The 24,454-nt window shown below is 42.8% G+C and overlaps 1 protein-coding gene across 4 annotated transcripts in view; it reads right to left on the bottom strand.

The window, feature by feature from the left end:
- AMBRA1 (autophagy and beclin 1 regulator 1) overlaps positions 1-24,155 on the bottom strand; it is a 129,062-nt gene extending 104,907 nt beyond the window's left edge. For 2 of the 4 annotated variants that reach the window (XM_042038420.1, XM_042038421.1), the window contains exons 1-7: positions 23,882-24,155; positions 23,570-23,628; positions 22,649-22,832; positions 21,809-21,981; positions 20,956-21,022; positions 18,903-20,362; positions 1,857-1,943 (exon numbers count right to left, since the gene is read on the bottom strand). In XM_042038420.1, coding sequence (XP_041894354.1) covers positions 1,857-1,943; positions 18,903-20,362; positions 20,956-21,022; positions 21,809-21,981; positions 22,649-22,832; positions 23,570-23,628; positions 23,882-24,016 — 2,165 coding nt within the window. In that variant the 5' untranslated portion in view covers positions 24,017-24,155. The remainder of the gene's footprint in view (positions 1-1,856; positions 1,944-18,902; positions 20,363-20,955; positions 21,023-21,808; positions 21,982-22,648; positions 22,833-23,569; positions 23,629-23,881) is intronic. The other 2 variants (XM_042038423.1, XM_042038422.1) reach the window with 2 other exon arrangements.
- Positions 24,156-24,454: the final 299 nt, after the last annotated feature.

Genomic DNA, 24,454 nt, shown 5'->3' with positions numbered 1-24,454 from the left:
CTCCTTATAAACTCAAGCCACTGTAGCTTCTACCACAACCTAAAAACCACTTGAACGGTCACATGAAGAGCACTGTATCAGTTCTAAAATGGCTTCAAGTAGAAAACTATTTTTGACAATGCTCCTTATGCTAGGAAATGTCTCAGGCACTGTTCCCTTTTCATACATTTTATTGAGCTTCATCATAGCAGACATCTGGCAAAAAAAAGAACTCAGATACCTAGGCAGGCCCTCCTTTTCTTTTTTAAAAGGCAGCTCCCAGAGAGCTGGAATCAGTTCTTAAAATCTCTGCTCTATCAATCTGCCTGCTTTGGACAAGGCACTCCAGAAACAAGGAATGGTGCACTTCCAGCAATACAGCAGCTTTTGGCGCTCATAAATTAACCTGAATGCAGCAAGAGCTTTAAATGAATATTTGTAGAATATAATTTTCATCTTTCCAAGTAAATCAATCCCTTTACCTGTCATTTAACCAACTGCCATTTAGAAGCTTTTACATTTATCAGTAGTTCCGATACGCAGTTGCCAAGACCTTCAGCAGTCACCTAGGTTGGTTTCCAAAGGAACTTATATATAGGCAGAACACTCCACCATACTTTCACTTCACTACAATTTTGTTTACATCATTCCAAACCTTTGAATTATCTTTACAAAGCAACTTTCTTCATGATAAACGGAAAAAAAACCAATATAAGATTTCACCTCTACAAGGCTTTATCTACAGAGACAGTTAGCAAGGAATTATTTACCAATTATGCCATCTGGCCAGTTTGCAACACAGCCTTTTATTTCAGAACTTGTACTTAAGAGTGTCATCTGTATAAAAATGCAGATTTTGTCGTTAATGATGAAGAAAATAACAAGATAATCCCTCCCCCCACAAACTCACAAAACAACCCTCCTTCAGCAACTCAAGATTTAATTTTCAGTGGTATTCCTGTACTCTTCCTTATGATAAATCCTAGTAGCCTTCAATTCACACAGCTATGCAAGAGATTCCCCAAAAGGCTAAATCAGATATATTTTACTCTTACTGAGTTTCTTCAGTCATAGCTTTGCTAAACTCGTCTAAAGAAAGCTTATTTGTCATGGTTTATTCTTTGAAAGTTTCCAAAGCTGCTTACTGTTCACGATTCTATCATTTCTTCTGACAGAGTCTTTGGGTCGCAGTATCCCATCTGTTGCTTTCTTAATACACTAAATAGAAACTGCAAAGATAATTTCTTTCCATTTTTGATAACTGCCACATTTGCTTTTTCTAGTCCTCTGAAACACTCCCACCTCTTTTGAAGATTAAGCAGCACTACAGGTGTTTCTATGTCTAATGTCAATGATTCATGACTCTTCAAAAATAATTGTCAGTATTTTGTTCTTAGTTAAGTATACATAACCTTCTGGCTATGCTCTCTTTTGTATGGATACATTTATGGAGACAATTCAAGCTTCCAAGCACGTTGTCTGCTCACACCAGCTCCTAACTGCCTTTACTGCATTCCCTCTTTCTCCTGAATAGATTGTTTTTTAATTCATTTTTATTCAAAAGAGATTTTTAATATATTGCTGTATCTCATTTACTGTTGGATCCGTTTGCCACCTAGTGTTCTCCATCCCAAACGATTTCAGGAATTCTTATGTGTTTGCTTCAACAGTAACTCCTTCCTGTTTTCCTCATTTCCCCCCAGACTTAATAGCATCTGCTCATTTGTTTTGCTCTCTGTCCCCATGGCAAGTCATTAAGAAGGAGATAAGCCCAATATTAGAACCAATGACAGAGGATTCAGTCTGTTATACTGAAGTTATGCTCTTGCACATGGAACTTAAAACTTAAATGCCTTTAGACTGCATTTAGATCTTACCTGGCTGGATCTGGGTAGATTGGATGTTCCCGGGATCCTGCTCCATCATAGCGAGATAATGAAATGAGGGAAGACTCCAGCAACCTCCTAGAAAGGAAAAACAAATTACAACGTCAAAGACCATTCAGGAACATCCCTCCTATATATGATCTACTTTCTTAAACCTCTTAAGACTATTTCTGTCATTTGAGAAGAGAATTCTGCAACATACTGAACCACTCACTGATGGCATAAGTGTTTTCACCACACAGCTATTCAAAGTTTTATGTTCTCATGGCACAGGAGAAAGAACACCTCAAGTAAGGAAGAAGAGTGGTCCCATATCTGCTTCCAAGTTCCAAGAGAAAGATGTAGATGTCACTTCTCTGGAGAAAATCCATCCCAATTTGTCAGGTCCATAAACACTATCACTGCATTGGCCATCTGCCAAATTCTTACCTGCTCAAAGATGGCTACACATGGAATGGGCCAGGGAGCAGAGGACAAAGAACACACATTAGCATGTGGACTTTAAGGGCACCACTGGTGTCTATTCACAATAAGATCTTGAATCTTAGTCTCAAGGCTCTGAAAGAGAGGTTTTCAGCTACAAAAAAAAAAAAAAAATGTTCTTTTCCTCTGTATTTTAATCAGCCACAGGGAGAGATACCAAATATTCACTCAAGAAGTAAATGTATGCAAATGCAGCCAGACAGCCTGAATATATGAGAAGTGAGACTGAGTCATGAAGGCAGCAGATTCAAAAGTATATAGCAGGAACATGTCCTCAACCCTAGCTTCTACACGCACTTCTGTCTAGCTTCTCTTATAAACCAGAGGACAGCACTGTTTAAAGACTGACTCATGGCCTGTTGCAGCCATTAGATTAACACAAGAGAGATGATTTGGGGCAGGCACAGAAAGTGGAAAAACCAACTCTCAAAGTTTTTAAGATCGCTGAGTTCCCTTTCAAATCCTTTTACCTCAGAACTCCTGCTAAATTTTGTTTTCCAGTCTGTAACTTAATGAAAATAGTGGTGGTTTGAAAGTCAAAGAGGTCCAACACCACATCTGTTCTAGTCACTCACACACACAGCTGTTGAGAAAGATTTGAATCCTTCAGTCTTAGCCCCACATTCATAATAATCAGCTAGCCTTTGCAACTCAGGACAGCAAGCATCAACACAGGAAGCAGGAAGAAGGACCAGATAAAATCCACACCCAACTTCCCATTTCTAGCCACATAAAGACAGTAGAATTGCAAATGAGACATCTTTTTTCCTAGCAGCAGCCCACCCATCAGGATCTCAAGAAAAATTTTTACTGTCTTCCAGCAATTAAAAAAAAAAATGTACTTCCTTCTAACATTATAGATCTAGAATACAGAAAACAGCGAGAGATTGCTTCAGTTTGCCAGTTGGAAAAGTGTTTGTCAGCTTGAGAAACTCAGTACTTGCTGCAAGGCACTGGGACCATAGACAAAACAAGAAATCCTGTCCCTTCTAGCACAAAGTTGTTTGGCAACCATTTGTCTTATTCAAGAACAGTTATTAAATCTCTTAAACTTTGAGATTAATTAATTCCCCTGGTTCCTGGGTTACTGAGTCAAAAGCTCTACCCTTCAATACTGCTAGATATTATGAATCCCTTGGCTACCCAGAAAGTTGTTATACTTCAATCCTGTTTTACCAAACCCTTCCTTCTGCTCCAACTATGTATCAATATGTACAAAAAGCAGCCAAACCAGAATGAACAGTGCTACAGCCTTATGAGGTATACCTGAAGTCCTATACCTGTGAGGTACGCAGGTATACCTATTACTTGCATCACATATATACTGCTTTAATTCTCTCTAGGGAAAGGTAGACAGATTAAAACCAGCAGAAAGGATATTCTACCTGCTTAGGCAGCTGGCCCTTTCTAAACCACTGGCTCAGAGTTCAGAGACTAGGTTAATGCCACTGCAATACCAACATGTTTTTTAGAAATCTGCTTTTCAAAGCTGTTTGTGCAGAGTGCCCCAAAAACAGCATTTTTCAAGCAACCTGGATATGCCAAGGCTGCCACCCTACTGGAACATCCTGCCTGATCACTGGACTTAATCAAGGAGAAAGAGCTTCCAGAACATGCAGAGATTCTGGCAGGGTCACAACCCTAGAAACAGCAGCTGCCTCGTGATGTGAGCAATGCCTATGGTGTTCCAATAACGTGCACACAAATGATCACCAAACTCATTCCTATCAAAAGTCCTGGTGCCTACACATCCCACCCTCTTTCCCAGCCTTTCAGCCTCTGTCCACTACCTGACACAGTAAAATCAAAGCCACAAGGGAAGATGACCAGTACATGCTGCACAGCCTAGCAAACCCTGTTAGAAAGAAGTCTCCTGGTATTCTCCACCCATATTTGCCTTCTCACCTTTGGAAAAACTGGCAACTGCCTAAGATGATCATTGACTTTGACCTTCAGAAAGCATCCAGTAGCTATGCTGAAAGAAATCAAAATCTATGCTAAGCAGAGGACACCACAAGGGTGCAGAAGCAGAGCACACATCATTGTAACTTGGTGTGGGTCGGCAAAGAGACCGTCTGCTTGGCTTGGGAACAGCACTTTCGGGAATCCATCGCTCTCACCACTGCACTGCAACAGATCCTTGAAATAAATATTTGAAGAGTCTTGCTATAGCAGGTAGTTGGCAGCTCAGATGAGACCTGGTATGGGTTACTCTAGCAACCAACAGTTGCCTGAGCCACAGGATGGCCAAGCGTCCAGGTAAAGAGACTTCCTCTGGGCTTCAACAGCCCTGTGACACCACCTGAACAGCCTGCAACTCCATCCCATGCAGCAACAGAAGCTGCTGCAGCAGGAACATCTTCACCAGAAAGGCTCCCATGGAAGACCAGTAGTTACAGGGTTGTAAGGAACAGGATGGCAAACATTCTGTTAAATGCATTCCCCAGAACCCTCTCTGAGCTTTCACTGTCCAAGTTGAATGGTCTCAGTTAAGGTGGCCTTTCCAGCAGAGCCTTCCAAGCCGGCCAAGACCAAATCCAGCTCCTGCACTACCTCACAATGAGGCACACAAGCCACATACTAGGGCCACATTCAGATCATGTGGACAAAGATAATTAATTCAGTTAACAGTAACTGCTAAAAGCTAGAGCTGATTTTAAGTCTGATTAGTAGATCTTAATTATCCTACAACTGTGCCCTCTCAGATCACAGAGCAATCAACAGAGGGATACAAATACACACATCAGGCAAAAAATCCAAAACAAGGCAACAAGCAACCTCATGTGATCCAGACAGACCATCTCTGTGCTTAATGCTCCAGAGAATAACAATATCTGTACTGAGGCAGAGTACTAAGCACAAATAAAATCCATTTTTAACTGACTTATTCTAGACTTAGCCCTTGGGACCCAAAGTTACAAATCCAAATGCATTTAGTACTGACAAATGGGTTCAATAACAGATACACCGCTATAATCATCAAAGTGTCTCATATGTGTCACTGGTAGTGTAACCTACTGTCCTTCAGGAAGGGGCAGATAAATACTCTTAAAGTACGTCATGCTGCATTCTGCCAAGTCTTATGTGTCACACCCATAACTTCTGGCACCAGAAATCCCAAAAGAGACACAGACTATTTGTTTTCAGTAAACCCGAAGTGTAAGGTAGTCCAACATCCTACCACAGTAAATGTAAGGTTGGGAGCAATGCTGCTAAGGAGGACAAACATAATCCATGGATGAATAGAAGCAGCTCTGTTACACTAAACTGCTAGCCACTAAACATTTAAGTTTCCAACAGAGAAGCATGAAAAGAGAGAACAGAAATGCATATTGCTTGCATCTCCTTTTGAAACATTTCAGTAGATCACGCTTGATTCCCAAATCCTTTCTGCAGCTTACAGCAACCTCCTCCTCTCCCACATCCCCCATTTTTGCTATCCAGATATATAACAGGCTAACACTAGGCTCTATGGAAGCAATTGCTCCACTATCTCTGTCTAGACAATATGAAATTGTCACAAATGACATCTAAAGTACAATTAGTAGAGAAACTGCAATTTCTACTCTCTTCCCCCACTCACCAGGAAAAAAAAAAAATCACACATTATCATCCTCCAGGTTGTCAGTCACTCCTGCAAAGGATGAAGATTAACTCTGCTCACTCTGAGAGATGCTTCTACCCCAGCTTGCTAAATTAGGAGGAGGGGGATTGTAGTTTTTGTTGGGTTTATTTTTTTTATTAAAACTACTATAAGATATAAATTGCCTCTGTTTAGCAGCACTGAGATCTCAACTCTCTGATTGAGATCAGGCTCCTTTTCTGTCAGACATCAACAGCTCTGGAACTGCTGCTCTACACTTCCTCTGTTAACTCAGGTCTGCAGCAATCGCTAGCAAGGGGGCAAAGGAAGCAGACTCCAAGTTACACGACACTTCTAGAGAGGGGAGAGAGAAGGAACGCACGCATACAGGACACTACAAGCAGAAAAGGGAGATTTTTCAGGAATGAAGCTGAATGCCAGAAGCTGCAGTTCGAGGGGAAAAAAGTCATGAAGCCATCTTCTCACAGCACATCAGCCATTGGGCTATACCCCCATTCTCCCTACGGAGGTGAGGATCACCACCAAAGCCTTTTGGGACAGAGATTCATCTCAGCAGGCTTTGAGAAGATACTTAACTGCAGCAAATTTAACTTTCCAGTAACAGTTTCTAAGGATATGCAATCCCTACACTACGTCTTAGATTTGCTGTCACAGCAGGTGCATTACTGAGTAATGCTACTCCAAGCCACACTGAGGGACGGGTTTTCCTCCCTACCCAAAAGGGAGGTGTTAACAAACAGCACTGAGGCTCAGTTTCCTTAGAATCAAAAGGGTGTTCAGTCAGCTGCAATCCTCCTAAGCTGCTCTTCACCAACAACCAGGGCAAACCAGTAAAATGAAGCACTCTAAGGACAGTAATCACACCTACTCCTCCCCTACTCCCAGCCTTCAGCTATGAGGAAAACTTAAAACAGCAATTCCTAGTTATCCTTTGAAGCAAAAGTATATTGACGACTCTTGGAAGCCTCTGACTTTCCTCCCCTGGTTTTGTGTCTTCCCTGAGAAGACTTCTATTTTGCATACTGCCCATTCAGAGGTGAAAATTATCACACTACATATTACATCCCTTTTTCAGCCCTCCAATTTACAGCCAGCACTCAGTTCCCCCAAGCGCTCATCCCTGTGAATGTGCTCCCGTGGTTTCCCACAAGAAGGTAAAGAATAGCAACAGTTTAAAACTAGACTCCCTTCAATCATCTTCCTCTTACAGCCAGGCAATGTATAACCTAAAGATAACAAGAAAACTGAAGCATGAAAACAGCTGAATGTTCTTCAGCTGTCCAGTAACACCAATACCCTCCCTCAAACCTTGAATTCAATTATTAACTGTTAACAAACCAAATTCATTCTAGGAGATCAATTATAGCCTTGATAGAGCACTAAAAAGCTATTTTAAATAAAAATCTCACTGGCTTGGTTGTTTTTCCCTTCCCTTTTCTCAGAAGAATAGGAAAAAATTATTTCAGACATCTGTATTGTGTTGCCTACTTTCAAAAAGCAAATTGAAATCACGTAAGCAGAAACCATCAAGCATTTTGTTCCATAGCTTCATTTTCCATAAAAGTTTTGTAGCCCTTCTCAAACAGAAAAACACTATTGCTCTTCACCAGTTTCATATTGAAGCTTAAAATAAAAAAGCAATCAGTATGCAGTTCTAAAGATTGCCTGAAAAAATGATTTCTAAAATTAAGTTCTTAACATAATCTGCTCTGATACCTCAAAGCTAACATTTCTAGACTGTTTCAGCTTTCACATGGTTATGGTTAGACATATTTAGCCTGGCATCAAGACTGGATTAGGACAGGTCAGAAACAGAGATTAGGAGAGAAAAAATAGTCAAACAAAAGGATCAAGCTTTTCTTAAGATAGTTCTAACCATCTACAAGAGATAAATAACCTGAAAATATCACTACTCATTAAAACCTCAACAGTCACTTTTACAGTTCTGAGTTAGCTCCTCCATCCCCTTGTTCACATCTGTGCCAAACAACTCATCCTCAGTGAGGAACAAGAGTTGGTGGCTGTCTTTCTTATGAGTATCTAAACCCTGTTAGACATCCTTTTCATCACTTTTCTTAAGCTATTCCATACAATGAGCAACTTTTACAAGAAAATTTCCTTTCTTTAGGGAAAGCAAAGATGCAATATGTGATCAGAGACAAGTTCCAAACACAGCTTTTGTAGAACACTTTGGTCTGTTTGTGGGAAAGAACTTGTGTTAACGCTGAAGGTACAAGTAGGGACAGAGAAGACATCCTTCCCAGTTGGAGGTGCAGAGTTGTCAGAGGAGCAGATCCGATATAAGGCAGAAGTTATCACAGAAAGTGATTTTTCCCCTTCACTGATTCTGGGCAAGAATCCTGTAGAAAACAAACTGTAAGGATTTCTCAGTCAGAAAAGAGACAGCACATAAGGTCTTCAGCCAAGATGGGAAGGAGTGCAGAGAAAAAGAGCACAATTACATGAAACAAAGAAGTATAGGTAAGAGTTTGAACAGCAGAAATGAGCACTGGGAATTGAGTTCTCTTAATTACAAGGTGGGGAGTAGAGTTTCAAGGAAAACATGGTTAACCCTTTAAACTTACTTCAATTTAACTAGAAAGTAATACCACAAAATGAATTGCGCTATTACTGCATCTCTGCTCTTGGACCAGGAACTCCAATTTCCATTTACCACCTGATGCCACAGAAGCTACACAGCAACTCTGGAGCTCATCACAGGGAAGGTGGGTGGCTTTACAGAAAGTGACAAATTCTTTTAAGAAGACCCAAAGCTGCACTGTTAATCTATTAGTTCACCTGCTGAAAAAGGCCATGCATCAGAACAGAAAATGAATGAACATTATGGAGAGGTCCTCATCATACAGCATCTGGGAAATGATTATTTCAACAAGCAAGAGAGAATGCACATCCATGACAGATATTAAAAGGGTCAAGACCAGCTACAGCAAGCAGCATTGATTAGTTTTGGCAATAACTCCAACATGAAAAGAACAACGAAAGATCTTGCACTTCCATTTTTCAGGGGCAAAGCTTGAGGGACAGGAGGAGAGAAGAAATTAAAATCAGTTCAAGCCACCGCATGTGCTATATTGCTCTACAGTGGCAGTTTCACACCAGTGCTCAGGATGAGGCAGGCACCTGAGCCGAGCTGAAGACAGACGTCACATTTCTCCACCTAGACCCTTAACAACATGCCATTATACCAGAAATTCAGCTAGAGGGTATGGGTTTCTAGTTATGGTAAGGTTTGAAAGCACGGTGAGAACATAGCTAACACACTGAACTCCTTCAGCCTGCAGACAGCTTTACTCTTCTGAGGGCTCTTCTGCCTACCTTCGTCTGTATGTCTGCTTCAAATTCACCTTGTTCCGGGAGATCCCAACACCAGAGACTCTGTGGCCAGCAGAAATCTCTGCTTACCCACACACAGATCTGCGTCAGCTTCTGGGATAATTACATACGACTCATGTTTCTCCATAGGGAACTGAAGAGGAGGTGTCTTTCTTGAGGGGGCAGAAGCCATACCATAGGTTTCTAAGGCTATGGTAACAGAGGTTTCATCACAAATCAAGCAATTCCTTTAAAATGCTCTTCTTCATGCTGGAGTAATGAAGAAAGTCTGGTCAACAGATGACTGGCAGGGTAGTTCAGTCATTTTGTCCTGCCTTCCCACTTCAGGAAGACAGGGGAATGATTTGATCCTAATGCATTTCAAGCAGAAAAATGAGTCAGTTTCCTGGCAGATAATGAACCCTGTTTATTTACAGCCTTCAGTTTCAGCAGGTGCTCTCTCAAGAAGAGCAAGGGAGGAGGTCACTTACATCATCACACAAACAGCCATTTGGTGCAATCAGTTAAATATGTATGTGGAAAATGTTTAAAATGCATGTTAGCTATTCAACAGACCAGAACAGCTCAACTGGAGAAATCTAAAGTCACCACTATTTTGGTTACAGTTGTATTACTGAGTCAGATCACAGGTCTCCCTCTCTCCTCTTGCTCCAGGACCACAGATTAGATGAATGCTACCCTACTGCAACTTCTCCACCCCAGATTAAAAAGGAGCAAATAATTGGACAAGAGCACTTTGTCCCCAGACACACCATGCTGTGAGAATTTCTAAAGAGCATAAAGAGTGAGTGCACACATGCAATATATGTAAAGTGAATGCCTATCTCAAATTTAAGGGCTCGTATTACAATAAAAAGGCACACTACACTGCCAACATCTCCAGTTCTTCCCCACAGTGAAGAAAGCTACGGAGAGCTTTTAGATTAGCAAGCAGGCCTGAAACAGAAGGTCTGGGGGCCTGCCCAAAACTTGTTTCTTTGCAAAAGCCAAAACCAAATTGAAACTTAGACACTGTTTTAACGTGACTTACCTGAAGCCAGACTACAAGCTCTAGAAATCACAGCTAGATAGTTTAAGCACGTCACAAACCTCCATTAATCGTAAGCTGAGCATAAGCCCCTAGACAGAATTCTACAATTACCTGAACTCAAGGCACATAGATTAAAAATAAGAAACAGGAGCAACTCTACCTGGTCAAGTGAGCTTGTCTGGACATGCTGCCTACCCTGCAGCAGCTGGATCAGGTGGCTGCAGGGAAACTATGTGCAGACAGCAGAGGAGACAGACAGCCTAACAAAGGATGGCTTTCAAGAGAGGGAAGCTATTCACACTTCTTCCCTCGTTGTAGGAAAGTTGAGAACTGAATATGTTTTATGGTATCCTCAAATAGCTATCTGTTTGAAGTCAGCTGTCTTTAAACTTCTAAGCAATTTGTGTTTATTCAAGATCTTTGGTCTACAGTCACCTCATGCATGTATTCCTCAAAAAAACAAACAACCCCACAAAAAAACCTGCCCAAAACAACAACAACCAACATCCACCTACCCACCCAAAAAACAATGCCCCCCCCCCAAAACCCAATTAAAAAAACCATACACACACAGAGAAAACCACCACCAAAAAACCCCCAAAACCCCACCCAAGTCTAGATCTCAGCAGAAGCAAAATTAAAGGCCACTTTGGAAGCACATACCTCTTTCATTCTCATTAAAATATCACTTTAATCCAAATTCAGTAAGTTCCCTTGCTGCCACACTGCAGCAGGTGAAATTCCAGAACAGTTCCCACAGAAAAGACACTTGTAGGGAAAGAGGCTTCTGTTGCCTGAAGATTGCAGAGGAACAAACTTTACCCATTTCTTTTATAGGTGAACTCCTCACTGCTAGGCCTAGACTACTAAGAAGAGGGGTGGGAGAAGGGCAGTGGTTGAAATGGGAAAATACCATAAAGGTATTTGAGAAAGCAGAGTTATTTCTATACCTGCCTAGTTTGTAAGTCAAGCTGCTACAAGAGGAACATGGAGAAAAGAATCTCTTTTAGTCTGCTACAGTCATTGCTGTATATTTAAATTCAGACCAAGAAAAAGCAGCTTGCGCCTTGCTGCAAGTTTGGCGAAGGCCACAGATACATGTCCAGCTTTCCAAAGCACTGGGGGGAAACTCGGCAGCAGGGAGTGTCCTCTATTAGTTACTGCAAGAATGAAAGCACCAGGCATCACTTTTCTCGCCCACCAACTCTCAGTGAAGAAGAATAGAGCTCTAGCAACCTTACATTGGTCTTAAATCAGGAAACTACCAAAGGCAGGGAAGGAATATTTGTGCAAGAAAACAGGCACTTCTTTCACTTGTTCTTCTGCATAACTAGCAGCATACTAAAGAGCTCAAACTTCTAGAACTTCAGTAAAAGAGTCTTTCCTGCCCACAAAGAGACAGCAGGCTCGGTCTGGAAAAAAGCCCACAAAGCTGGAAGGCGACAGTAATAACCTCAGAGCTCAAAGGCATTAACTGACCATTTAGGTATCATGGCAACCTCTCCTATAGTTCAGGCTATGTTTTTATGTCAGTCTCATGATAAAACTAATTTGTATTTTTCAGTTTTAGTAAAAGCCAAGCAAACGATACTCACCAAGTTAGTCCACAGCTTGCACATCTCACATATAAACACTGCTAATTATCATGTCTAAATGCTCATGTCACTCTCAGACTATCATTTCACTTTATGTTCGCAACAGACAAATTAGGTCTTTGTTCACTCTTGTGCCCTGGTTAACATTTACAGAAATCATTCCCACACCCCACAGTTCTGGCTTTCTACCCTCAAGCACGTCTTCCCAAGCACAAACCCAAACCTCTTGTCTCTGCTTGCAAATCCATTTATAACTTCTGTTTACCCCAGCACTCCCACTGACTGCTGAGATATTACTTATCTCTATCGCCACCATTTTCAAGAATTTTAACAAAGCATCTTTGGAATTATTTCTACCAAGCCTGAAAACAGCACAGCATAAACTCTTCCAAAACTATCACAGTGTACATGGAGGCTCCAAGACTTGTCAGAAAAATCTTTCCTTCCACAGTACCGGTAAGGTCTACACACCATAACTTTAAACAAAATACTGAGCCCAAACTACAAATGCCAGGCCACAAGGCTAGCAAGGTTTCCACCAGTAATGGGTCTGAACAAAAACAGTCAGGAAAATTATGTTGGGTAGGTCTGTTCAGATTTAGCACCGGCCACATTCCCACTGATGTGCAGTCTGAGCAGCCAGCACCAGATACTGCTGCCTCTTCTCCACAGCTCAGGTGTGCCCCTCTCCTGCTCAAGCCTCCCTTTCTCTGTGAACTCAACACCACAATATATATTAAACACTTGAATAAGCAAGCCACAGCTGCTACAAGTAACTAGGAAAACAGTAGTAACTACAGTGATATTGCTAAATAAGGAATGGAACAAAAAAAGGCAGAATACACTAGGTGTGTATTCTTTTCTCCACCACAAAACACATTTTGTAGCTTTATATAAGGTAATTCCCTTCCGCTTTAGTTCCTCTCCCCCAAATAGTAAAGTGAGTAGCACTATCCTCCTCTCTGATTTTGATGGTAAATGCCAGTCACAGAACTGTCTCTTCCTAGGCAACTCTGCATCCACGGCAGGGGACAAGGAAGTGCTCTGGTTGTTTAGTTTTTAAATCAAGGATATGAGTGACATACACCCTTTCATTCAGTGCTTTGCACAGGGAGAAAGCTACCAGAAGTCAATACATGCAGAGATCCGATTAGCCTTGGTCATTTATGTCAGAAGCCAGAGCTGCACATACAAAACTCAGGCTCCAGCACAAACTCAGGAACAAATGCTGCAGAAGTGACTGTACTCTTTTCCATTTAATATACAGCACCGACCACTGTTGGGCAGGAATGCGGGTGCTCCTACCTTGTCCATCTACTTTAACCATGGACTGGTCCCAGTTCGACCACAAGTCAGCACTGTATCTACAACTTAGAACCAGAAGAGGCATCCCCTCAAGGCCTTGAGCAAGCCATACCTATTTGCACTAGAAAAAAAACCACACCCAACACAAAAAAATCCTCAAACATATTCCTTGCCTTCTTATGGAAAAGCTCCAAAATTTAGGTAATAGCTCAAGGCATACTTGAAGAAGAAAACAGAGCGCCGGGGGGGAAAAGGTGACTGCCCAGACTCCAAAAAACATCTGCCAAGCAATCCTCCAGAAAACAAGCTCCATATTACAAAAGTCGTCCAAGGGGGTGAACAACCATTAAAATGAAAACAAAACCTTTGAGAAGGCAGACTACAAAGAAAGCTTTGCTCCAGGCTTGGTAGGCAATAAGCAAGAAGTCCAGACGAATTCTACAAAGTTGTCGAGGTCTTTTAGAGCTCTAACTCATGAGCATTTACATATGAGGAAGACAAAATACCTGTCTCACCTCAGATCCACATCTATCTCTTTCAAACCCTTAAAAAAGCTAAAAGGATAAGCTCCTCCCTTGCTTGCACTCTGTATCAGAGCCATTTCCCGTCTGGGTCCCTGTATTCACACCTTTCTCCAAACACTGAAGAACTTGCAAATGTATGGTAACTACAGAGATAAGCTGCCGTTCAGGAGTGTGGAGAGTCCTCAAGCTACCCTTCATACAAGAACTCGGAAACTTTTAGGTTCTGAAAGGAGACAGAAAGCAGCAGAAGCAACATTACCCCCTTGTGGCAGCAAAGCAATATGGAAATAAGGTCTGAAAAATTCAAAGGGGAGCAGACTAGGTGTTATTCTTCATAGCTGATGTAAGAAGAGCTTTGTGCGGCCAGAAAGGCCATCAACACCGAAGAGAAACGAGATGAGCTGGAGTCACTGTACTATATGTAACTGGGTTCACATCACATAGCAAGAACAACGCAGGAGGGACCAGAGTCCTCAAATGAGACCTGACAAAATGAAAGACAGAAATTTGTCCCTGGACCCTGTCAGATGGGTCCAGGGAAGCTGGTTTCACCTGTCATTTGTGCACAGTGTATCCAACAGACTAAAACACACCAAATGTGTGCCTTTTATACACTCACAAACAAAATAAAAGAGTTTATACAAGGGTCTCCAGACAAAAATTCGCTCACTCCTTTCTGCCTGTATGCATGACTAAAGTGTCACCCAGGACGGTTCAAAAGACTTCTCAGATTTTCAGATAACTTCAATAATGTATCTTGTCTGTCAAACTAAATAGGTGAGGCAAGGTGAAAATGTTATGCATTCATAAAATGCAGCCACGGAGTTACTCATACCACAGCCTACAGAATTTGACCTCTGGAATGAGTGCAGTGGAGTGGTTAGAGAAGTTTAACATAATTGCCAGACAAAGCTTCTTCGTGGAAGAATACGGATAATAAGCATTTCCTTGTGAAGTATAAGTTTCATGCAAACCTGCCTGGCAATAGGACAGAGCACAGCTTTCATTTGCAATAATGTACTGAAATCTCTAGACACAATAAACAGGTAAACCATATCAAAATTGTCCCCTTCATGTATTATAAGAAGTTAAATCTATAGAGAACTATTTTCCTCTTCCTTCTTTTCCCCATCTATAAGAATTGTTTCACAGAGTAAGGTTTGAAACATGTTAACAGGGACACACGTCACTACTTGCTCCTTGCATCCATTCCACAAATACTGTGGAACTCAAATACCAGAACTCAGAAACAAAAATAAATTTATAACCTAATTACTTTCCTTTTTTTTTTTCTAAAAACCCCACACTAATTCTGTAAATGTCACTTGTGTCATACTGAAATAGCCAAAGAGAAAATCTGCATCAGTTTTATTAGTCAGCATTGCACTGTACCTAGCATTAACTGATGAACTGATACATATTTCAGCAGAGATCACTGCTAGATTCTGTGTATCACTGTCTTAAGAAGGTGGCACCAGCTCCTCTCAAACAAGCAGCTGACTATAAGAATCCTCTTTCATTCCCTGTTCAACTTTTCATTATCAACCTGAATTGGCCCACACAGCAACAATGGCTTAAAGTACTTAGAGGTTCCCACACTGAGATTACATTATTAATACAATACTGCCTCAACCCATTTTAAAATTAACAGGTAGCTATTAAAAAATTAAACTAGCTATCATCTGTTGCTCAGTTATCCTTCCTTCATCCACATCTTTCTAATACCTTCTCATGACCAATTTTATGCAGCACATTTCACATGGCAACTTCAGAGATTTCTGAGATTCTTTTCACTTTGATATTAAAAGTGAGGCAAAGACATCCACAGGGGGAAACCCCCTATATTTGAATTACTGAGATCAGCCTGGAGAGCCTCCAAAAAGCTGCAGCTCAGTCTCACAAACTTTTGCTTAACGTAGACCATAAACCTTCCCCAAATTCATGCCTCACCAGCACAACTTCAAGAAGCACACAGCTCAATGCCACACTGCTTTCAGGCTAAGCTGAGACAGGACTGCTTGTATTGCTGAGGTTCCCAGTGACATGCTTCTCCTAACAGAGGGGCCAGAGCTGTCAGTTAGGAATAGTGTCATTACCTGCTTATTAATGCTTTTGTGATTAGTCCAAGATAATTAGCCGAGTACCATCAGAATGAGCAGAATTCTCTTCTTGCCCAGCTGACACAGTTACATAAACATAATTCAAAGAACAGCCTTCACTAAACTACCCTATTAACTTAATTGACCCTCAATGGCAATGTTTTCCCAGAAAGCTACTTCTCAACCAGGAAAGCCATGTCAGGGAATGAATCCTGCCCATGGACAGCGAATGAGAACATACAGTTTTCACATACAATTTTTATCTTACATTTTTCGGCTAACCTTACAATACAGAGCTCAATTGCCCAATGAGGACATCTAACGGAGAGACAAAGAAGAACAGAATTATAAAACAGGTTATGAGCACATCTTGGATTGCAACACTAAGAATTAACCAGAGGCTGATAGGCACAAAATTACATTGATTGGAAGTGTGTCTGCAGTTACCACTTGTACCCTCAGGTTTGAAGGCTTATCCTCCCCCTTCTATTTCCTCAGCACTTTGAGCGTTACATAGCTTATATCTCAGGACTCTTAGCCCCCATCTTTGCAGGCTTCTGCAGCTCCAAAGGTTAACAGACATTTTGGACTCTGCTGTGCAGAAGTGGTTCCAGCACTTCCCATTGTGAAAGCACGCCCTAGGTCTGGGAGACATGAAGTCTTGGTGTGAGGATGTTCGTTCTATGCAAAATTTAGGTAAGTGGGTGCTTGCTGACTTGTTAATAGATTCACAGGATATTCTGAGTTGGAAGGGACCCACAAGGATGATCAAGCCCAGCTCTTAAGTAAATGGCCTGTATGGGGATTGAACCCACAGCCTTGGTGTTATTAGCACCATGCTCTAACCCAACAGAGCTAATCTCATCTACCACATTCTACAAAGAAAAATATAAACAGCTAATTAGAAAATGGCAGAAAACTATACCTGCAGGACACAGCTATCCTGCATAGGTTCCTTTTAAGGGAAAAGATTTCATAAAGCCCCAAGCCCACCTGATGTGTTTAACAAGAAAGGAAATGAAGTTTTACTTCAAGGAAATTGCCACAAGCATTTAATACCAGACTGCCCACTGCTTCCAGCTTCTTACCTCAGAACTCTACAGATAACCTTAACTTCAGATAGAAGGAAAGCAGAAGCCCCTGTTCTTTTGAAAGCCATGCCTGTTCTTTTGAAAGGCCTGACAACAGAAGCAGGAGACTGGGAAAACAAGAGTCCCTAGAAGATTCTCAACAACCTCTGCCAGAAAGGTTTCACTAAAGGTTTCATCTTACAGGAATTCCTCTGGAATTAAGCTCATGCTTCAAACTACACACTCCAAATTAGAAGTCACAGCAAAAAGCACCTGTTTGCTCCTGGTTTATGACCAGGTAGGCAAGTAACCCTTCACCAATGCTACAGTGACTGGAGCAGGCAGCAGCAACCACCATGGATGACAGGCAAAGTGACCCAGAGATTCAGTCATAGGGACTGTAGCTGTTAGACTCCTGCAGGCTGGGGTGGATTGAATTATATGCCTCAGGGCATTTTTAAATTATACAGTTACCACAGAAAAGATCATATCTACATATCTCACTACATCTCACTGTCCAAATATGTGCCAACTGCCTGATCAATAAGAAGGTTATTTGCCCCGTTACTTCTGCCACTACAGTGACTCATCCCAGAAAACAAGACACAGTGGAGATGACGTAAGTATGTACCACTATTTCAAAAGAAAGATAACTCAAGACTTACTCAAGTGCCATTTTAAAGCTAACTTTGTCAGCTCCTTCTCACTTTTATGCCTTTTAATAGGGGACAAGAGGATATCTGACTTAAATTAACAGTAGCTAAGTTCAGGCCCAAGCAGTACCTACCATGTAATCAGCTTGAGACTCTCATTACGGCAGGCTATGAAAAAAAACTATGGCAAGGATTTAGAAAGAGATGAATAATTTTATGATCACCACCACTTATTTGCTATGCAACTACAGCAACAAGAAAGGCAGTCACTGTTCCAGCCTCAGTATAATCAGCTTATCTGCAGGACAGAGGAAAGAATTCCCTTTCCTCAGGCACTCCTGTGCGCAAACCCTTCTTCGTTAGTTACATCTGCATCCAGCCTGGAAATTTTGCTTTTCTACAGCTCAAAGCATCTGTTTCAGAGAAACAGTAAGACTGGACCTTTCCTCTGGTGAGAGCACAAACCACTTGACAGAGAAGATGTGAAACTGAAACCCAGTATGGAAACCCTATCCCAAGTACCAATGTAGCTATATCATCCACACAAGCCAGTGAAGACACTTTCACACAAAGGAAAGATCTTTCCTGATGCAAGTTCAATTTAGCTTATCCTGTTTCTTGTAACATATCTGAAGCAGAAGAAAAATATCCTTCCAAAAAAAGAATCACCTTCTTAAAAAACAAGACAGCAAAGCCTAAAATTTTCAGTGATCAGCATGTCCCCAACCATGTCCCCAACCAGCTCAGGTCAACAGGAGCCACTCTGAAAACTTACCTCTCTTATCAAGGGGAAACCAACTGCATATACCCAAACCACTGACACAGAGCTTTGACTTTTTTCCCCTCTGGGCAACACGAAGAAAATTATTGTTAACCCTTTTAACTTAACAACTTACTCGTGACCAGTTTTCCACACCAGCCCTGGGCAGAGTCTCCATGTGTAGCACGTGATGATAGGGTGTGTGATGGGGGGCACAAAGGACAGCATTAATGAATCCTGTGTTTTCACCCTTCTGCAGGGTCTGGCAAACACCAGGAGCACAGCTCACCCCAGAGATCTGCTGCAAGAGCCCATTCTTTTGCCTGTCTGTACTACCATTGAGAGGTCCAGTCTCTGCCCTTAACAATCTTCAGAACCCATCTGCAGCATGACAATGGCAGCTATAAACACATCAACACCAACATCTCTATTTTCATCCACACGAATAGCACACAACCTTATGAGAAAAGGTTTTTAACTCTGAAAATACTGAAAAACCTCAGACTAGATGGGAAAGGTTTAAGAAAAAATAGAGGAGGAAGGGCAAGCATGTATCTTACCTCCTGAGTGAATCCTCCTCTGAGCTTTCCTCAGGCATTTCCTGGTTTAAGGCCTCCTGTGATACATTCCCAGGTCTGCTTGAAGCCGACTGGCTGTAAACTCTTTCCCAGTGCCCCGTCTCCTGGTTAAAGACCACTCCCACGGTCCTCTCCTCCTGCGGGGTGGAAGAGCTGCCCAGCTGCAGTCTGCTAGAGGCAGGAGCTCTGCCCTCGGTTCTCTCTGCAGGCTGCACCTGGCTGGTATTTGGAGGCACACCCTCAAATGTGCTTTGGACCTGACCTGGTGTGTAGCTAGGCGTGCTTCTTTCCCAGCGCAGTGTGTCATTGTTAAAGGTCAGCAGGTTATGACAAGCACGACAGCGGTTCAGGTGACCCCGGGACAAATTGGAATTGTTTTCATTGCTTTGTGGAGTCTGCTGATGGGAGGGACCCGGTCGATCAGGCTCAATGTTGTTGTTGAGCATTTCTTGAGCCTGTTGCGACTGGCTGGGCTCCCCACCAATCCCCTGATCTAACTCCTGAAGCCGGTCATATTCCAGGAAGAATCGCCTCAAATCACAATGGAGCTCATTACGAATGCTGGCCGGATTGCTCGGGCCAGCACTGCTACCACTGTTCACCTCAGCCCCTGGGGCCAGAAAGCCCCTCCCTTCTGTTGCAGAGGTATAGACTGATGCCTGGGAACCTCCCTCCTGCTGTCTGAGCACGGACAGCAAGCTCACGGAGGAGGCACTGGTCCTAGGGGGAGGCATGGCTTCCAGCTCGGACCGAGAGCTCATGTTCAGCACTGTCCTGGACCAGTCAGACCCACCCAAGCCTGAAGCCATCTCTCTCGCAGACTGTTGGTACCGGGACTGGTGGCCTGCCAAGGACCCGCTGAGGGACCGCCGTGTGGGGCCCAGGCTAAGGTTGCGCAGGGTGTTGCCAGCAGTGCTGCTCTGAACTGTGCTGAAAGCAGAGGGCCTGTTAAGTATCCCCTGCTCCTCCTGCACTACGGATGCCTGCTCTGGGGGTTGATAAGGCTCTGTCTGCACAGAGGAGAAGGAAGTGCCAGTGGCCCCAGAAGACGTGGAGGGTGCGTTTTCCTGGTGTGGGAAGAGAGAAGAAGGAAGTCTTGCACTAGAGCATCGGCTGCAAAGGCACAACATCCCCAGGTGCTGGCAGCACTCTGCTGTGGGATAGCTGACTCGCTCCCGGAGCCTGTTATAGACAGATGCCCTTGTGTTCTCACTGGCTGGAGGCGGAGGTGGTGGTGGTGGAGGCGGTGGAGGGGATGGGGTAGCAGAGTCTTGAACACTGTTTTGCTCTCCCACCTGTATGCCAGAGGAGCGGGAGGACAACATGTGCAGGAAGTTGTGGAGGAGGGGCGTGCGCCTCACAGGCTGAGACGGAAGGATAGCGCGCTGACGATAATGAGGCATCTCTGTGCTGTCCACGGAGATTTCCACTTCCTCATCGCTCTGCAGAAAGAAACAGTCAAAGTTCAGGCACCTCAAGGCAAAATCCTATACCTCCAAATAAACTGCAGAAAGTCAGCTACCAGCCCAGACAGATTAAAGGATGTGTTAAGTCCCTTCCTAAAGGCCTTGACTTGGAGGAAACCAATTGAGATGATTTCCAAGTTCATTTTATGGATCTAGACAACCTCTTCCTACAGCCCAGTGAGCTTTCACAATACACTCTTCATACAAACAGAAGTATCAGCATCTGAGGGTCAGCAGCTGAGGGGAGAATTGTTAATACCTCAAATAGCTTCAAATCCAAAAGAACATCACAACAGAACTGAAAGAGCAGGACCATTGGGATGTTTGTCCCACCACTAGTCAGACAGAGAGGGCAAAACAAACACATTTTGGAAAGCACTTTATTAGCCAGGCACATAACACAAGAACATTGACATGACCAATCAAGGTGAGACAGAACTCAGCTTAAGAAGACCTCAGGTTTTCAGAAAAGCACGAGGCTGCTTAGAAACAGACTAGGGCTCAAGTACATACATACAAAGAGTATCTTGTAATTAGCCAGTCAATACAAGTACTGACATTCCTCTTACCTGCTGGTTAGAAGGGTTAACAATCGCTGTGAGCAAGTAGTGTCCCAAGGGATCAAACCGTACCAGCCTAAAACAAAAGCAGTGCCAGAACATCAATCATCAGTTCACATTCCACATTGACACAGGAAGCTGAACACAGCAGGCAACAAAACCCCACACAACATATTTGCAATGAGAACATTACTACATTATCATCACCTTTTTATGAAGGATGTCAAAAAGTTTACGCATTAAGAAGAACAAAACGTACCTATCTAGCTGGAGATTGCAGGATTTTATAGTCCACAGCAACACTACACTAAAGTTAAAAGCTGGAAGTAAGTACTCCTGTATCAATTGAAATAGCCAGAAAATTTAAAGGAATACACGTTTATATTACAAAATGGAATTTGGTACAAAGGGAGAGATTAACTTGCCTTGAATGTCACATCATTGTCTTATTTTAAATTGTTCAAAAGAAGGCATCAGGTTTCCAGCAATCCAGTGTCCTCTACAAGTGTGCCAAAGCAATAGCTCAGCACTCTGTTAAGGCAGTTGCTGCGTTTTCTCACCCTTGTGGCTGACAAGTTTAATTACTAAGCTGACAAATCAACATGAAGTAGATCTGGGCATTTAATGGACACGTGCCCTATTACAAGTATGAACATCCAAGCTGATCTATGACTTTCGATTGCTTTTCTTTCTACCCACAGAATTGGTTTTCTACCAGCTGAGTCAAGGAGCTGCAAGCAACACTTCTCTCCACTACTTGAGTGCAGAAGGTGCAGCATCCCAGAGGAACCTCACACACACTTCCCAAATCTGACCATTTTTCACATACAAGTGTTCTCTTCACCCAGAAGCAGGAGCTCACCTGACCCGCTCCATTTCACTGGCTGTTTTCACCACTGCAAAAGGCTCCCGACGACTCCAGTCCCAGAAATGTATCTCATTGGCAGTAGCAATCAGCAAGAGCTGAGCCGTAGGATGAAAAGCAAGCGATGCAATGGCATTGTTGCTATCTGTGAACCAGCTCTCACTTCCACCCTAGAGTGAAGGGTCAAGAACCACAAGCAATTTATCACAAAGTTTGCAATCATTAAGTTTCCATGTACTTGCCATGCCTCCCAGACTGCCCAGGGCATTGGAAGTGACATGCTACCTTGGCAACAACAACAGCTGTTCCCATACAAGGTCATGTGCCAGGTCTAGAATGTAATGCTACTTGCAACAATGACCACAGATGTATTTTTGTAGGTAAGTGTGTCTCAAGCAGCCTGTAAAAATCCTTCATTTCAAAGCAACCAGCTAAGCCCACGTGTTTTGTCTCTGTGCCAATCACCAAACTAGGTAGAGCAGCAGCTCCTCTAATCAACAGTTCAGATATGCTCAGTGGAATGACAAATGGTATGTCTCTCACAAAGGCTAAACAGGCACCTTGTACAAAGTTCTCCAGCATTACCTGTACCACTGTAATCAATGAAACAGGCACTGCTAAGAAGTATGACCTACCTGGCAGGATTGAATGAAGAATCTGTCACCTCCTCTCTAGACAGAAGAGGATCGCTATGGTCTGTTCTACGCTTTTAGAGACAGGTCCCAGAAAAACTTCCAAACAGCTCTCTTACCAGGTAACATTTGGAAAACAAACTCACTCAAAAAAAGTCACCACCCACCAAATATCAAAGGAACATATGTTTCAGGAAAGACTTACATGTAAATCCCAAATTCTAACCTCCCCATCTAGGCATCCTGAAGCAATGAGGCCTGGGATGGTGGGATGGAAGGTGACACACCAGGGAGTGCGGCGATGTCCAACCAAGGAATGAACACACTTGCCCGTTTTCACCTCGGTGATGTAGATGTTGTGGTTCACATGTGTGGAAGCCATTAGGGTCCTGGGAATGCAGAAGGTATGACAAACATTAGCATGAGAAGAATACAGCAAAATCAGACCATGGTTAGCTTCATCTCAACAGGGTCTGTTCACGCCTAACCCAGCAGCTCTCCCACACAGAGCTCAAAGGGTAAGAGGCTACTGTTTCACCAGTGGTCACAAAGCTTCCTGTAGCCAGATTTCAGGGTCCATGCAAACATGAGCTCATCTGAATCTGCAAGCACAAACTTGACCTTGAATGTCAGAGTGAACATGCAGCTCAGAAGGCACTCATGAGTGACAGTCTGGGGCAAATAAATATTCCCAATTCTCCACACCATGTCAACCACTGTCAAAGCAAGTGATACTATGAGAGATCCCACCTCCATTTCTGCTTCCAGTACACACATCATTCTGCTCTGTTCCTTATTCCTAGATACCCCAGTGAATGTGTCACATCATTTGGGCATGTTCTATTAAAACATCCTTTACTCCCTTTAGTTTCTTACGAAATCCCACGGTGTCTGCACAGATCCTTTTTCCTTAGAACTCTGTATCACCTGGGTACCTCAGAAATTAAACACCAACTATGCTTGAAGCTGTGAGATAGGAAGGTGCACACGTTCCATCCATGCGTATCAGGAACCAGAAGTTTCATTTGGCTGTTCAGGACTGGACAACTCAATGGGCACAAGCCTCCATCACTTTTGTAAGTGTAGGGAGACTGCTGAAACAGGGAATGAACTAGGAGTTAATTACCTGTCTGGACTAAACGCCAGCAAGAAGGTGGAGCGTGGACTGTCAGGTAACTCAACTTTCTGAAAAAGCCAACAAAGCAGGAAGTGTTGCAAGAGTCATATGATCATACTTTGACTGTAAGCCACACAGACAACAAGGGGAACCCGCTGCAGGAACATATCTAGTATCACATCACTGCAGGAACTGAACAGAGCCAGAGAGCATGTCAAGTGTAACACATCAAAGTACAATCACAAGACAATTTATTTCAAATCCCTGCCTCCCTTCCCCCACTCCAAGGTCAAGCTATGCAGCTCTATCCCACAACCTTACCTTGCCCTCCCATTTCATCCATCGAGTTTTATCCTCCACCAACTCCTGCAGAAGCCGCTGAGCACCCAAGGCTTGGGTACCCCGTTCCCTACCCCACAGGATGCGGACAGCATTCTTCTCTGGGACAACCTTCATGGCTCTCAGCTGCCAACACCACGCCAGCTACTGAGGAGACACCAGCAGGTTCCAGATGACAACCACCACCAAGCTACAAATAGGCTATCCACATTTCAGTTGTTTATCTTCATGGAAACCTAAAAAGATAGGAGACTAATAAGGAAGGCAGCTTTTACGCTGATCACCCAGATAAAGTAAAAGCTTTAAATCCATAAAATACTAGATCGAGAGACAAATCTTTCTTCATACATAGCCTTTGCTACCTGCTTCCATTATCAAGGCCTGACTTTGACATTTCTGCAGCCAAAGATTACTTTGAAAGCACCCAGCTCTTCCCTTGTACACATGTCCTAGGCACACGATACATATGGAGAATTAAAAATTGGCCTTGAAACTCCCTTCCCTTCATCTCTTGCTGTATATAATAAAGAAAAAAGATTTAGGAAGATACAGTCT

This window comes from Corvus kubaryi, unplaced genomic scaffold (assembly GCF_017639235.1).
Source record: "Corvus kubaryi isolate FWS band 111438036 unplaced genomic scaffold, C.kubaryi_AGA036_p1.0 37392, whole genome shotgun sequence".
Lineage (NCBI taxonomy): Eukaryota > Metazoa > Chordata > Aves > Passeriformes > Corvidae > Corvus > Corvus kubaryi.
Note: the sequence above shows the minus strand (reverse complement) of the source record. Positions and strands in the feature narration are given on the sequence as shown.